We start from the raw sequence: 13,172 nt of genomic DNA, 5'->3' as shown, positions 1-13,172 counted from the left end.
TGCATAAAAATGAGGCTGCAGATTCTTCTTTGGTTGAACACTTTTCTTCCATGCAGAAATTAAGGCACATTCATGTTGAGCTATTACTTGCATGCTTGTTTGATTCTCTTCCTCTTGGTCTCTTGAGGTCAGTGGCTCAAATGACAGTAAAGCACAGCCACTGCAATGAGAGAGAGAACATAGCCTGTTCAGTAGGAGTGCCTGTGGCAAGTGGGCAACATTCCCTTTTCTAGCAGGAGGGAGAAAGCCTATCAAGCACAGAGGTAATTTTAGGATCTTTCCTGAATGATATAAATTTATAACTTGCTGAAGTTAGAGGCACACATTGCTCCTTGTGTAGGTCCAGAAAGAAGTTAACAGTCAGGTAATAAGGCAGTTGAACAGCTGCAGGAGGAGAGGAGAGTTTTCTCCTTCACACTATCACACAGTGTGTTAGGGGTTGGGAGGGACCTCTGGACATCTTCAAGTCTCACCCCCCTGCCAAAGTGGGACCATAATCTTGCACAGGTCACACAGGAAAGCATCCAGGTAGGTCTTGAGAGTCTCCAGAAGAGACTCCACAACCTCTCTGGGCAGCCTGTCCCAGCACTCTACGACTCCCAGTAAAGAAGTTCTTCCTCATGTTGAGGTGGAACTTCTGTGCTGCAGTTTACATCCCTTGCCCATTGTCTTTTTTCCCCTCTAGTCTCAAAAGAGAGATCATGGTGCCAAACAGAGGCAGAGCTTTGCTGTCTCACTCCTATTTAACCAAAAGCCTTAAATGGGGAGATGCTGGCCTGGGTTATCCAGGGAGGTCATGGATGCTCTCTCCCTGGAGGTGTTTAAGGCCAGGCTGGATGAAGCCTTGAGCAACCTTATCTAGTGAAAAGTGGGAGTTGGAACTAGATGATGATTAACCCCTTCCAACCCAAACCATTCTATGAGTCTATGACTGTCCTCTCCTTTCCTTATCACCACCTGTGTTACCTCTTGTGGAAAACAGCTGTGTACTAACAACAGATACTTCAATCATGTCCTTATAGGTCTCATTGTGGCTGAGTTGTTAGAAAGCTATAGCTGATGGACACATGTATGAAAATCCCTTTCAGCTGTTTTGGGTTTTTACATATGCAGTTGCTGTCCCAGCACTCTATGACTCCTAGTAAAGAAGTTCTTCCTCATGTTGAGGTGGAACTTCTGTGCTGCAGTTTACATCCCTTGCCTATTGTCTTACAAGAGGATGCAAGTGAGCAGAGGCTGTCCCTTCCTTCCTGACACTCAGCTCTCATATACATTTCCTGGATCCCCTCTTGGTCTTCTCTCCAGATTAAAAAGCCCCAGGTCTCCCAGCCTTTCCTCATGAGGCCATGTGCTCTGGTCTCTTAATCATCCTTGCAGCCTTAAGCAGCAGGCATAGTCCATACTGTGAGTCATTCCTGCACCTATATTTTCCCCTGTTGTTGACAGAAAAGGCAGGGAAGAAGCCCTCAGCCAAAATTACTTCCAGTAAAGGGGAAATGACAACAGGTTCAAGTAAGCTAGAGTGTTGTTAGAGCACACAACAGGCTGCAGGTACCCTTTGAAAAAGGGAAACCATTCTATTGACTGCTTAAAAATATCCAGGCTAGATAAATCCACCATCTAACCAGCACAGACCAGTCAGAATGGAGACATTTGCTATTGTTACCAACTCCTCCTGCAAAAAGGGGACAGCAAATGGTTTACTCACATTAACGAGGTTCAGTTCTATCCTTCCAGTTTGCTCAGTATCCAGCTTTCTGAACATCTCTGGGGTAAGGGAGAGATGACAGACAGAAATGAGTATAACAACTAATGAGGAGAGCCTTCTTCACCATGCTTCAGGATCAAAAGGTCTCATTAAAATCTCTGACAAGTCACCTCAAAGCAGAAAGGGCTGCACTAAAATCATTGCCTGCTGCTGTGTAAAATGAGACCAGACAATTGTAATGGTACCAAACAATTGTAGTGGTACCAATTGTAATGGTACCAAACAATTGTAGTGGTACCAATCGTAATGGTACCAACTGTAATGGTACCAATCGTAATGGTACCAAACAATTGTAGTGGTACCAATCATAGTGGTACCAACTGTAATGGTACCAATCGTAATGGTACCAAACAATTGTAGTGGTAGCAATCGTAATGGTACCAAACAATTGTAGTGGTACCAATTGTAGTGGTACCAAACAGTTGTAGTGGTACCAATTGTAACGGTACCAAACAGTTGTAGTGGTACCAATTGTAATGGTACCAAACAGTTGTAGTGGTACCAATTGTAATGGTACCAAACAGTTGTAGTGGTACCAACTGTAATGGTACCAAACAGTTGTAGTGGTACCAATTGTAATGGTACCAAACAGTTGTAGTGGTACCAAACAGTTGTAGTGGTACCCATTGTAATGGTACCAAACAATTGTAGTGGTACCCATTGTAATGGCACCAAACAATTGTAATGGCACCAAACAATTGTAATGGCACCAAACAATTGTAGTGGTACCAATTGTAATGGCACCAAACAATTGTAATGATACCAAACAATTGTAGTGGTACCAATTGTAATGGCACCAAACAATTGTAATGGCACCAAACAATTGTAGTGGTACCAATTGTAATGGCACCGAACAATTGTAATGGTACCAATTGTAATGGCACCAATTGCAATGGCACCAAACAATTGCAATGGCACCAAACAATTGCAATGGTACCAAACAATTGCAATGGTACCAAACAATTGCAATGGTACCAAACAATTGCAATGGTACCAAACAATTGCAATGGTACCAAACAGTTGTAGTGGCACCAATTGTAATGGTACCAAACAGTTGTAATGGTACCAATTAAAATGGCACCAAACAATTGTAGTGGTACCAATTGTAATGGTACCAAACAATTGTAGTGGTACCAAACAACTGTAATGGTTTGGTCTGTAATGTCAGCAGACTTTGTACATTTCTGAGTGTTCTTCTGTTTTTAAATGAACATTTAATTGGTTGCAGAGAAAACTAACTGGCTCTGGTTTGGCTGCCTGGCCTAAAAGCCTGATCTTTAGATCTAGGAGGAGCGTGCAGACTGGGTTGTTGCATTTATAGCTTAGCTTTGAAGTCACTTTGGTTCCAGTAGAGAGTTTTCTGTAGGACTTCTGCACCTGAAACATGGAGTCACAGAGCGGTAAAAGGGATCTCTGGGGCTCGCCTAAGTCCAGCCTTACTCCTAAAGCAGGTTTGCCTAGGGTGGGTTGCACAGGAACACATTCAGAGAAGGCTTGGGTTGGATATTAGAAACTGCTTCACTGAAAGGGTTCTTAAAGGCTGGAGAAGTCAAGAGTCTGTCTGGCTCAGCCTCTACTCACTGAACAACGTTTCCAGCCGAATCAAGCAGCGGACAAAGTTGTCGAAGTCAATGCTGAGATCTTCATCAGCAAAACGAGCTACAATGACTTGATGTAACTGGCAGTTCAGTTTGAAACCTGAAAGTACAATGAGAAGGATTTTAAAAGAGGAAGGAAAAAAAAACATATTAAAAGCTCCCCCCCCCCCCCCCCCCCCCCCAAACAAAACTATTCCAATTTCATACACTGCCAGAACTCCAGTCTTCAATTTTAAGAGTAGTTACTCCATTTGGGATACTCCCACAACCCTTCCATACTTGGAATGGGTTTGAGCTGTGATTAAGGCCATGTGCATTCTTCCTGCTGTCTGTGCTCCCACACCTCTACTCCTGTTTCCCATGGGGCAGTTGCTCCAGCTCATGGTCCTTCCCTAGGTGACAAGGTGGCTGCCAGCCTCTGCCATGAAGCAGTAGCTTTCTGTGGCCAAATGGGTCTCTGTTTTCAAAGAGTATTTTCCTGTGTGAACATGGCACTTCAGGACATGGTTTAAATGCCATGGTGGTCTTAGGTTGGATTTGATGATCTTAGAGGTGTTTTCCAGCTGAAACAATTCTGTGAGTCTGACTGCTTCATCCCCAGAGAGCCCAAATGCAGATGTTAAGACAGCCCCAGAAGATCAGTAAGTTGATTTGGGACTGTATGGCTCTGTGATGTGCCCCTCATCATTGTACTTCAGGATTTGTTTTCCAGGGGTTGCAGCAGCAAACTGACTCTTGATGGTCTTGTGAACATCACCCTTTGGTCAAGCCACTTCCATTCCCTAGCTGGCAGTACCCCAGTTGTACCAGCTTGTGCCAGCCCACCACACATACACAGGGACTCATTGAAAGACAAGAGCCTGCTCTTCAGAGCCAAGACTGGGGCAGTTATTTGTGCTTCTCACAGTATCACACAGTATCACCAAGGTTGGAAGAGACCTCACAGATCATCAAGTCCAACCCTTTACCACAGAGCTCAAGGCCAGACCATGGCACCAAGTGCCACGTCCAATCCTGCCTTGAACAGCTCCAGGGACGGCGACTCCACCACCTCCCCGGGCAGCCCATTCCAGTGTCCAATGACTCTCTCAGGGAAGAACTTTCTCCTCACCTCCAGCCTAAATTTCCCCTGGCACAGCCTGAGGCTGTGTCCTCTCGTTCTGGTGCTGGCCACCTGAGAGAAGAGAGCAACCTCCTCCTGGCCACAACCTCCCCTCAGGTAGTTGTAGACAGCAATAAGGTCACCCCTGAGCCTCCTCTTCTCCAGGCTAACCAATCCCAGCTCCCTCAGCCTCTCCTCATAGGGCTGTGCTCAAGGCCTCTCCCCAGCCTCGTCGCCCTTCTCTGGACATGCTCAAGCATCTCAATGTCCCTCCTAAACTGGGGGGCCCAGAACTGAACACAGCACTCAAGGTGTGGTCTAACCAGTGCAGAGTACAGGGGCAGAATGACCTCCCTGCTCCTGCTGGCCACACCATTCCTGATGCAGGCCAGGATGCCACTGGCTCTCTTGGCCACCTGGGCACACTGCTGGCTCATGTTCAGGTGGGTATCAATCAGCACCCCCAGATCCCTCTCTGGCTGCTCTCCAGCCACTCTGACCCCAGCCTGTATCTCTGCATGGGGTTGCTGTGGCCATAAGCTTGTGGCCACAACATTCTCCATAAGCTGGGCACTAAAGACAACCACTGCAAACCTGATGCTCCTTTTGGATGCTTTTAGTGTGCCAAGACACCGCTGCCTGAACACTGCTCAGCCCAACCTGAGCATCTAGATTAAACTGAAGCCTTTCAGGTCTGGGACCAGATGATTTTTATGTCTTACAGGAGGTTAGTGAGCATGTGTCAACCCAGCTTGAAGCTAATACACTCCTCCAAAGAGACAGACCAGTACAAATTGATCAGGCACTGGAACAGGCTGCCCAGGGAGGTGTTCACGAAACGTGTGGACATGGCACTTGGGAAGGTGGTTTAATGGCCACAGTTGTGTTAGGCTGACAGTTGGGCTCGATGGTTTTTGAGGTACTTTCCACCCAACCCAGTTGTGTGACTCTAAGGAATACCTGCTGCTTCCAGTGCTCTCCTCATCTCGTAGGAATTCATGGTGCCAGATCGATCCACATCAATTTCCCTGTAAATCTTCTGCAGGACACAAATCCCCAAGTCAGAACTCATCCATAATTCAGAGCATGTTTTGGTTTTTATCAGAGGCCACATATTCTAAAATGCAGCCTGCAGGTCACTTAGGAGTTGGCCTGCAGGACCACTTATCTCCCACTTCATCTAAAAGCTGCTTTAGGATGTTGGGTTTAATGCAGCAGCCAGAGTGGATGAAGGCTCTGGAGGGTTCCTTGAATGCTCATGCAGAACAGCACTACTGCTACCAGAGTGGCAACCCTGACACCAAACTTGCACTGTGGAAGGGGGAGGGTAAATATATTTGTGATTCTGTGCTTTGGACACGAGTTAAACCAGAAAGCCCTGCAAGAACAAGGCAGGAAGAGGGGCAGGCACTCCTTCAGCCCTTCAAAGTGTCTGAAGTCTAAGACTGTTCTAAGACTTAGGCAAAATCTGGGGAGCCAAGGACACAAATGCATTGTGAGCTGAAGTGACAGTCCTTGCTTTGGAAGGTGAGGGTTCCCATTCTATGAAGCAAATCAATCTATGACCACCTCCACCTCTGAATCCATCTTCCCCTACAAAAGGTTGTGTCTTACCTGGTACTTCTGAATCTTTGTCCAGAGGGTGTGGAATTCCTTCAGCCCCAGCTTACCACTTCCATCATTCTTCTTTGAGTTAAGGGAACCTCTTTGGCTTGACTTACATGGGCAGTTGTGACTTAATGCTTAAAAACAAGCCCAAATTAGAACTCAAGGAAAGGATGCAAGACTGACCCTGACACAAGTGTTGTCCAAGATCTCTTTCTAAGTGAGATGACAACCCCATGTGCAAGCATAGGTTGGGGATTGACCTGCTGGAGAGCAGTTCAGAGGAGAGACACCTGGAGGTCTTGGTGGTTAGAAGAATGATTGGGAGCCAGCAATGTGGCCTTATGGCCTAGAAGGGCAGTGGTATTCTGGAGTGCATTAAAGGGGTGTGGTTAGAGTGAGAGAGGTTCTTCTTCCCCTCTACTCTGCCCTGCTGAGGCCACATTTGGAATACTGTGTCCAGTTCTGGGCCCCTCAGTTCAAGAAGGAAGGGAACTGCTTGAAACAGTCCAGTGCAGACCACAAAGATGCTGAAGGGAGTGAAACATCTGCCTTGTGAGGACAGGCAGAGGGAGCTGGGGTTCTTTAGCTTGGAGAAGAGGAGACTGAGAGGTGACCTCACTCATGGTTACAAATATGTGAAGAGCAAGTGTGAGGAGGACAGAGCCAGGCTCTGCTCAGTGATGTCCACTGATAGGACAAAGGGAAGCTGGAGCAGAGGGAGTTCCATATAAACAAGGAGAAACTTTCTCACTGTAAGGGTGACAGAGCACTGGAACAGGCTGCGCAGAGAGGCTTTGGAGCCTCCTTCTCTGGAGTTACTCAAAACTCACAGTATCACAGTATTATCAGGGTTGGAAGAGACCTCACAGATCATCAAGTCCAACCCTTTACCACAGAGCTCAAGGCCAGACCATGGCACCAAGTGCCACGTCCAGTCCTGCCTTGAACAGCTCCAGGGACGGCGACTCCACCACCTCCCCGGGCAGCCCATTCCAGTGTCCAATGACTCTCTCAGGGAAGAACTTTCTCCTCACCTCCAGCCTAAATTTCCCCTGGTGCAGCTTGAGGCTGTGTCCTCTTGTTCTGGTGCTGGCCACCTGAGAGAAGAGAGCAACCTCCTCCTGGCCACAACCTCCCCTCAGGTAGTTGTAGACAGCAATAAGATCTCCCCTGAGCCTCCTCTTCTCCAGGCTAACCAATCCCAGCTCCCTCAGCCTCTCCTCGTAGGGCTGTGCTCAAGGCCTCTCCCCAGCCTTGTTGCCCTTCTCTGGACACGCTCAAGCATCTCAATGTCCCTCCTAAACTGGGGGGCCCAGAACTGAACACAGCACTCAAGGTGTGGTCTAACCAGTGCAGAGTGCAGGGGCAGAATGACCTCCCTGCTCCTGCTGGCCACACTGCTCCTGATGCAAGCCAGGATGCCACTGGCTCTCTTGGCCACCTGGGCACACTGCTGGCTCATGTTCAGGCATGCACCTGCATGCACTCCTGTGTAGGTGATCCTGCCTTGGCAGGGAGGTTGGACTCAATCTTTCAAGGTCCCTTCCAACTCCTAACATTCTTTTGTTCTGTGACTGACTAATTTAACTGTGACCAGTTCACAAGCTCTTGCTGCTGCTCCTTTGGCAGCTCTCCCTCTTTTCAATACAGGTATTAAACAGCTAGGTTGATGCCATTTTGTTCTGCTGAGCTGCTTCAACACCTGCAGTTGCAAAAGCCTAAATGCAGATTATGAACAGGAAAAGCCACAAGCAAGCCTGCTATTTGGAGAACTTCAGTGCTTGCACAGACAGCTAACAAAAGAACCTGGTCATGGCATGGCTCCTGTAAGACTTCCTACAGACTGCCATATTTCACACCAAATTATAGCAGAGCACCATTTTATCTTGGTCATTTCCCCTTCTTTCTTACTGTGCAATTTAACTCCCACTGCAGGGAGAAGCTGAACACAACTATTCTCAGACTTAACCCTTCATCCTGAACTTTTGCCTTTATTCTTAGGAGTAAAAGCTCCTAAAATCCAGCATGCTCTGCTTCCCATATTTTCTTCCCTTGTTTTCCATTTGCTAAGTCCTCAATGGCTTCATGATGCCTTCACCAAATCCATGCAGATAGCAGAGCAGCAAAGTGCCCCCAGATGTGCATGTTTGAACTCTACAGCCAAGGTTATTGACACCATGCTGAGAGCCAGTTGCCTTTTCCCAGTGCAGTCATCTCTTTGTTCCTGGAGAAGGCAGAACATGCAACAGCTGGGAAGACTTGAAAGCAGATTGTCCTGTCTGGTAATGGATTTTTCCTGCTGCCTGGGAGAATGTATGTGGCCATGGCCTGCAATAATAGTCAGGGCAACCACTTTTATTCAGGGCAACTGGGGCAAAACCAACTTCTCCACCTCAGGAGCCATTAGTACATCAGTATGGACTCACCACTGTGAAGGCAGCTCACCCACTTCAGCACAGACAGAAGGGTATAATCTAGGAACAGCCTTAAACCTTAGCAACTTGATCTAAGTGAAAGGTGTCTCTGCCCATGGCAGGGAGGTTGGAACTAGATGATCTTTAAGGTCCCTTCCAGCCCAAACCATCCTATGATTCTGGGATTAAAGGATACATCTAACAGGTCAACCATTATTTTACATGTCTCAATACTGAAGCCATCAGATTTAATATCTTGGCCTGTAAAGAAAGAACAGAAGACAGGTTGGTGGCTTCCTCTGCAACTGATGAAGAAGCTCTGGGTAAAAGCTGTGATATTTCCCCAGCAAACATCCCAATTAATCTAGTTTGTAGGTGTGGTACAGAAGCAAGAGACAGAGATAAAGCTTCCCTGCCCTTGTTATTTGCCTGCAAAGACAAGGGTGGACTTTTGTGGATAATGTGGACCTCTGACCCATGGAGATCAGCAGTAGATAGATTCATGCAAGGGAAAAACATCCAACCAAGACTGCTAACCCCAAACACACCATTTTTAACTGGCTGCTGCACACAGACATCCAACACAGTCACAGAATCAACCAAGTTGGAAGAGACCTCCAAGATCATCCAGTGCATCCTATCACAGTCCTATCTACTTGGCCAAGATTTCACTTTGGAAATTAAAGAGACAATTATTTCTTCAAGCACTGATTTCTTGAGCACTGTAACAGAAAGAAAAACATTGCAGAGCCAAACACTGAAATGCTTCATGGAAAAAGCAGCCCAGAGTGTTGAGGTTTCTCCTCAGGGACACCCCAGACCATTAGCTGGGCTACTGTTTGAATCCTGAGTGGCTCAATACCAAGGTAGTAGCAATACCTTCTCCTGACTGTTGTCATGCATTATTCCTGGCAGCCAGTTGCCAGTGGTGGCTTGTAGCAGACAAGACACCCCCAGCTCCTTGCCAAAGAGCACCTCCTAGGAAGCACATCTGCAGCATGGGCACAGCCCCAGCCTTTCTGCAGCCCCCTGAAGAAGCAGGATAATATGTGGCCATAGCCACACAGAGAGCCAAGCCACAGGCCTGGGGCAGAGCCAATGGCATCCTGGCCTGCATCAGGAGCAGTGTGGCCAGCAGGACAAGGGAGGTTATTCTGCCCCTGTACTCAACACTGGTCAGGCCACACCTTGAGTGCTGTGTCCAGTTCTGGACCCCTCAATTGAAGAGAGATGTTGAGGTGCTGGAACATGTCCAGAGAAGGGCAACAAAGCTGGTGAGGGGCCTGGAGCACAAAGCCTATGAGGAGAGGTTGAGGGAGCTGGGCCTGTTTAGCCTGGAGAAGAGGAGGCTCAGGGGTGATCTTATTACTGTCTACAACTACCTGAAGGGGCATTGTAGCCAGGTGGGGGGTGGTCTCTTCTCCCAGGTAACCAGCAATAGAACAAGGGGACACAGTCTCAAGTTGTGCCAGGGTAGGTCTAGGCTGGATGTTAGGAGGAAGTTCTTCACAGAGAGAGTGATTGGCATTGGAATGGGCTGCCCAGGGAGGTGGTGGAGTCACCATCCCTGGAGGTGTTGAAGCAAAGCCTGGCTGAGGCACTTAGTGCCATGGTCTGGTTGACTGGCTAGGGCTGGGTGCTAGGTTGGCCTGGATGATCTTGGAGGTCTCTTCCAACCTGGTTGATTCTATGACTCTCCCCAGGTCAGCAGGGTGCTTTGTGCTCTGACAGCCAGGGTGCAGACCTGCGGGTGGGCAGCTGAATCTGCGGCTGGGAAGGTACTTACGTTTAGCCAGGACTTTGTTCAAGATGCTGCGCAGTTCGAAGGCAGAGATCTCTGCATCCTGTGTTAGAAAGAAAACAGGCTTTTCAGTGTGAGCTGCAGGCACCATCTCATAAGCAGCCTCTGCTTCCTTTGGCCAAGTTGAAATGTCCCTTGGAGTTTGACTTCGATGGAACTGCAAGTGGCAAGCACCTCCCGTTGCCAGGAGCACCACCAATTCCCAGGTACTCGCACACCAGGCTGCAGGGTCTGCCCCAGGGCTCAGGCAGGCAGGAGTTACAGTGACAAAGCTGGTGAGGGGCTTGGAACACAAACCCTATGAGGAGAGGCTGAGGGAGCTGGGGGTGTGCAGCCTGAAGAAGAGGAGGCTCAGGCCAGACCTCATTGCTGTCTACAACTACCTGAAGGGACATTGTAGCCAGGTGGGGTTGGGCTCTTCTGCCAGACAACCACCAAGAGAACAAGGGGACACAGTCTCAAGTTGTATCAGGGCAGGTCTAGGCTGGATGTTAGGAGGAAGTTGTTAGCAGAGAGAGTGATTGGCATTGGAATGGGCTGCCCAGGGAGGTGGTGGAGTCACCGTCCCTGGAGATGTTCAAGAACAGACTGGCTGAGGCACTTAGTGCCATGGTCTGGTTGACTGGCTAGGGCTGGGTGCTAGGTTGGACTGGATGATCCTGGAGGTCTCTTCCAACCTGGTTGATTCTATTCTAGTATCTGAGGAGCAAGCACACCCCAGCCCTCATCATCTCCCAGCACCAAATGTTCTGCCCAGGGGGCAGAGTTGGGGACCTGCAGAGATACATGTCCAGCAGGTGAAGATTGCCAGGAGTGCTGCTCACATACCTGTTGTGTAAGCAGGTGGGAACAGCACAGATTCTTGCAGGCATGATTGATTACTCATGTGCCTGAGAACTAACTCAGCACAAAGATTAAACTCTATCCTGGGGGAGATGTCTCTGTCATCTGCCCACCTACCTTACCAGTAAGATGTTAACCAAAATGCACTCACACTTCCTGCTAGCTGCCCAAAAAGCTTTTTAAAGCTGGCATCAATGTCATCTTCACTGATCTCAGCCTAGGAGAGAAAAGCAGAGAATAACAAAGGAGGACATTTTCTGCTGGAGGAGGACACAAAGCATTTCCTTGCCCTTAGTAAAACAAATCTGAATGGGACAGTTGAAGGTAGAGTCTGCTTCTACTTTGACTTTAATCTGCCTTAAAACACTGCTCATGCAAGCACTGCAGGAATGAAGAACTTCTGCAATGGCTTTTATTAGGGAAAATAAAAGAAATCAAAAGGAAACTTTGCTTTCCTTTTAAAAATCATTATCATAGAATCCTAGCATGCTTTGGGTTGGAAAGAACCTTAAAGACCACCTACTTCCACCCCCCCCTGCCATAAACAAGGACACCTTTCACTAGACTATTTTGCTCAAGGCCCCTGTGCAACCTGGTCTTAAACACATCCAGGAAGGGGGCAAATTCAGACCTTCACTGCTGCTGCTCCTGCTATTGGAGTAGCTGTCTTCATGTAAAGGAAAGAAAGCAAATTCTAAGCTGTCATCTGGCTCAAAACAAACCAACCAAACCAAAAACCCACCAACCAAACCACAACTCACAGAGAGGGACAGATGCATTAGCAGGCAAAACACCCCCAGCTCCAGCAACACTAAAGAGATGGTGAACCACTATGGATAAAACATGACACATGAAAAGCCTGCTATAGCTAAAGAGCTGTGCTCCTGGTGATCTGGAGAGCAAAGAGGATTTCCAGTGGCTCCAGTTACTTCTGCAGAGTAGCTGATCTCTACTTGAGAAGCCCAAGTTCACCACTTGGGATAAAGGGCATCATTTCTTTCAGTTTTTGCTTATAATGATTTCATTTTCTGGACATTTGGCTATGGATATTGGAAGATCTGTTTCCAATGTGGGACAACAGTTCTGGGTATCACCTGCAGAAAAAAAACCCATTGCCCAGGCACCAAACCCACACTTAGAACAAAAATCACCTCCATTTAGAAGTTACACATACCTCATCAAAATTTGCCTCAATTTCATCATCTATGACCCTAGAAAGATAAAGAAAGCAACATTAACCCCCAAACATGTCACTTTTCTGATGCCCTTTCTTCAAGTTTCAGTTAAAAAGAGATTCTTTAAATGATGGCAATAATGGGGAGTGTCCAAAGGTTACTGGATGCATCAGCCACAGCCACTGCACACCACCAGTGAGAGCAGGAGTTTGCCAGCTGGCAACAAGGGACAGGATTTGGAGTCAGACATAACCCTTGGGCCACTCTGTGCTGCTGCCTGCAGACCTTAGGCCAGGGCCAGGCTTAGAATCAACCAGGTTGAAAGAGACCTCCAAGATCATCTAGTCCAACCTATCACCCAGCCCTAACCAATCAACCAGACCATGGCTTTTGGGTGCCAATCAGATTTTATCTACTCACAATTTCTTCTCTTCTTTATTTAAACCAGCAAGGAATGGACGTGTCAGAGTGGGAGCTGAATTGTTTCACTGTCCCCCAGCTGCTGTTGGGAGCATCACACCTCCAAAGGTACATAAGCACTTCTAAGGGCCCATCAAAAGCTGAATGTGACTTCACACAAGTGAAGTCCCAGATTTTTCATCACCACAGAAATGTGCATCAAAAGACTAAAGAATAAAGGTTCCTGCTTGCTTTGAATTAGGGAACTCAGCAGGAAAGATGTCACACCCCTGCCCAAGGCCTTGGCTCAGCTGCTCTTTAAGAAGCAACATCTGAAAAGGCTTCACAGCTTATAGTGTGGTTTGAGGTAGTCCCACTAAAAGCCATTTTAGTGTTATCAAAGATACCCTTTGGCTAAGCAATTACCTTGATTTTTTTCCAGCCTGATCTCCAAGATGCAAGAT

General features: G+C 47.6%; 1 protein-coding gene across 1 annotated transcript in view; it reads right to left on the bottom strand.

Annotated features, from left to right (window-relative positions):
- Positions 1-10: 10 nt before the first annotated feature.
- Positions 11-13,172, bottom strand: part of CAPN2 (calpain 2) — a 40,606-nt gene continuing 27,444 nt past the window's right edge. Inside the window, exons 12-20 of the mRNA XM_064164574.1 lie at positions 12,309-12,345; positions 11,286-11,351; positions 10,277-10,334; positions 8,687-8,751; positions 6,083-6,151; positions 5,429-5,507; positions 3,350-3,466; positions 1,709-1,767; positions 11-160 (exon numbers count right to left, since the gene is read on the bottom strand). Coding sequence (XP_064020644.1) covers positions 137-160; positions 1,709-1,767; positions 3,350-3,466; positions 5,429-5,507; positions 6,083-6,151; positions 8,687-8,751; positions 10,277-10,334; positions 11,286-11,351; positions 12,309-12,345 — 574 coding nt within the window. The 3' untranslated portion in view covers positions 11-136. The remainder of the gene's footprint in view (positions 161-1,708; positions 1,768-3,349; positions 3,467-5,428; positions 5,508-6,082; positions 6,152-8,686; positions 8,752-10,276; positions 10,335-11,285; positions 11,352-12,308; positions 12,346-13,172) is intronic.

The sequence above is a fragment of the Pogoniulus pusillus genome, chromosome 25, assembly GCF_015220805.1.
Source record: "Pogoniulus pusillus isolate bPogPus1 chromosome 25, bPogPus1.pri, whole genome shotgun sequence".
NCBI lineage: Eukaryota > Metazoa > Chordata > Aves > Piciformes > Lybiidae > Pogoniulus > Pogoniulus pusillus.
Note: the sequence above shows the minus strand (reverse complement) of the source record. Positions and strands in the feature narration are given on the sequence as shown.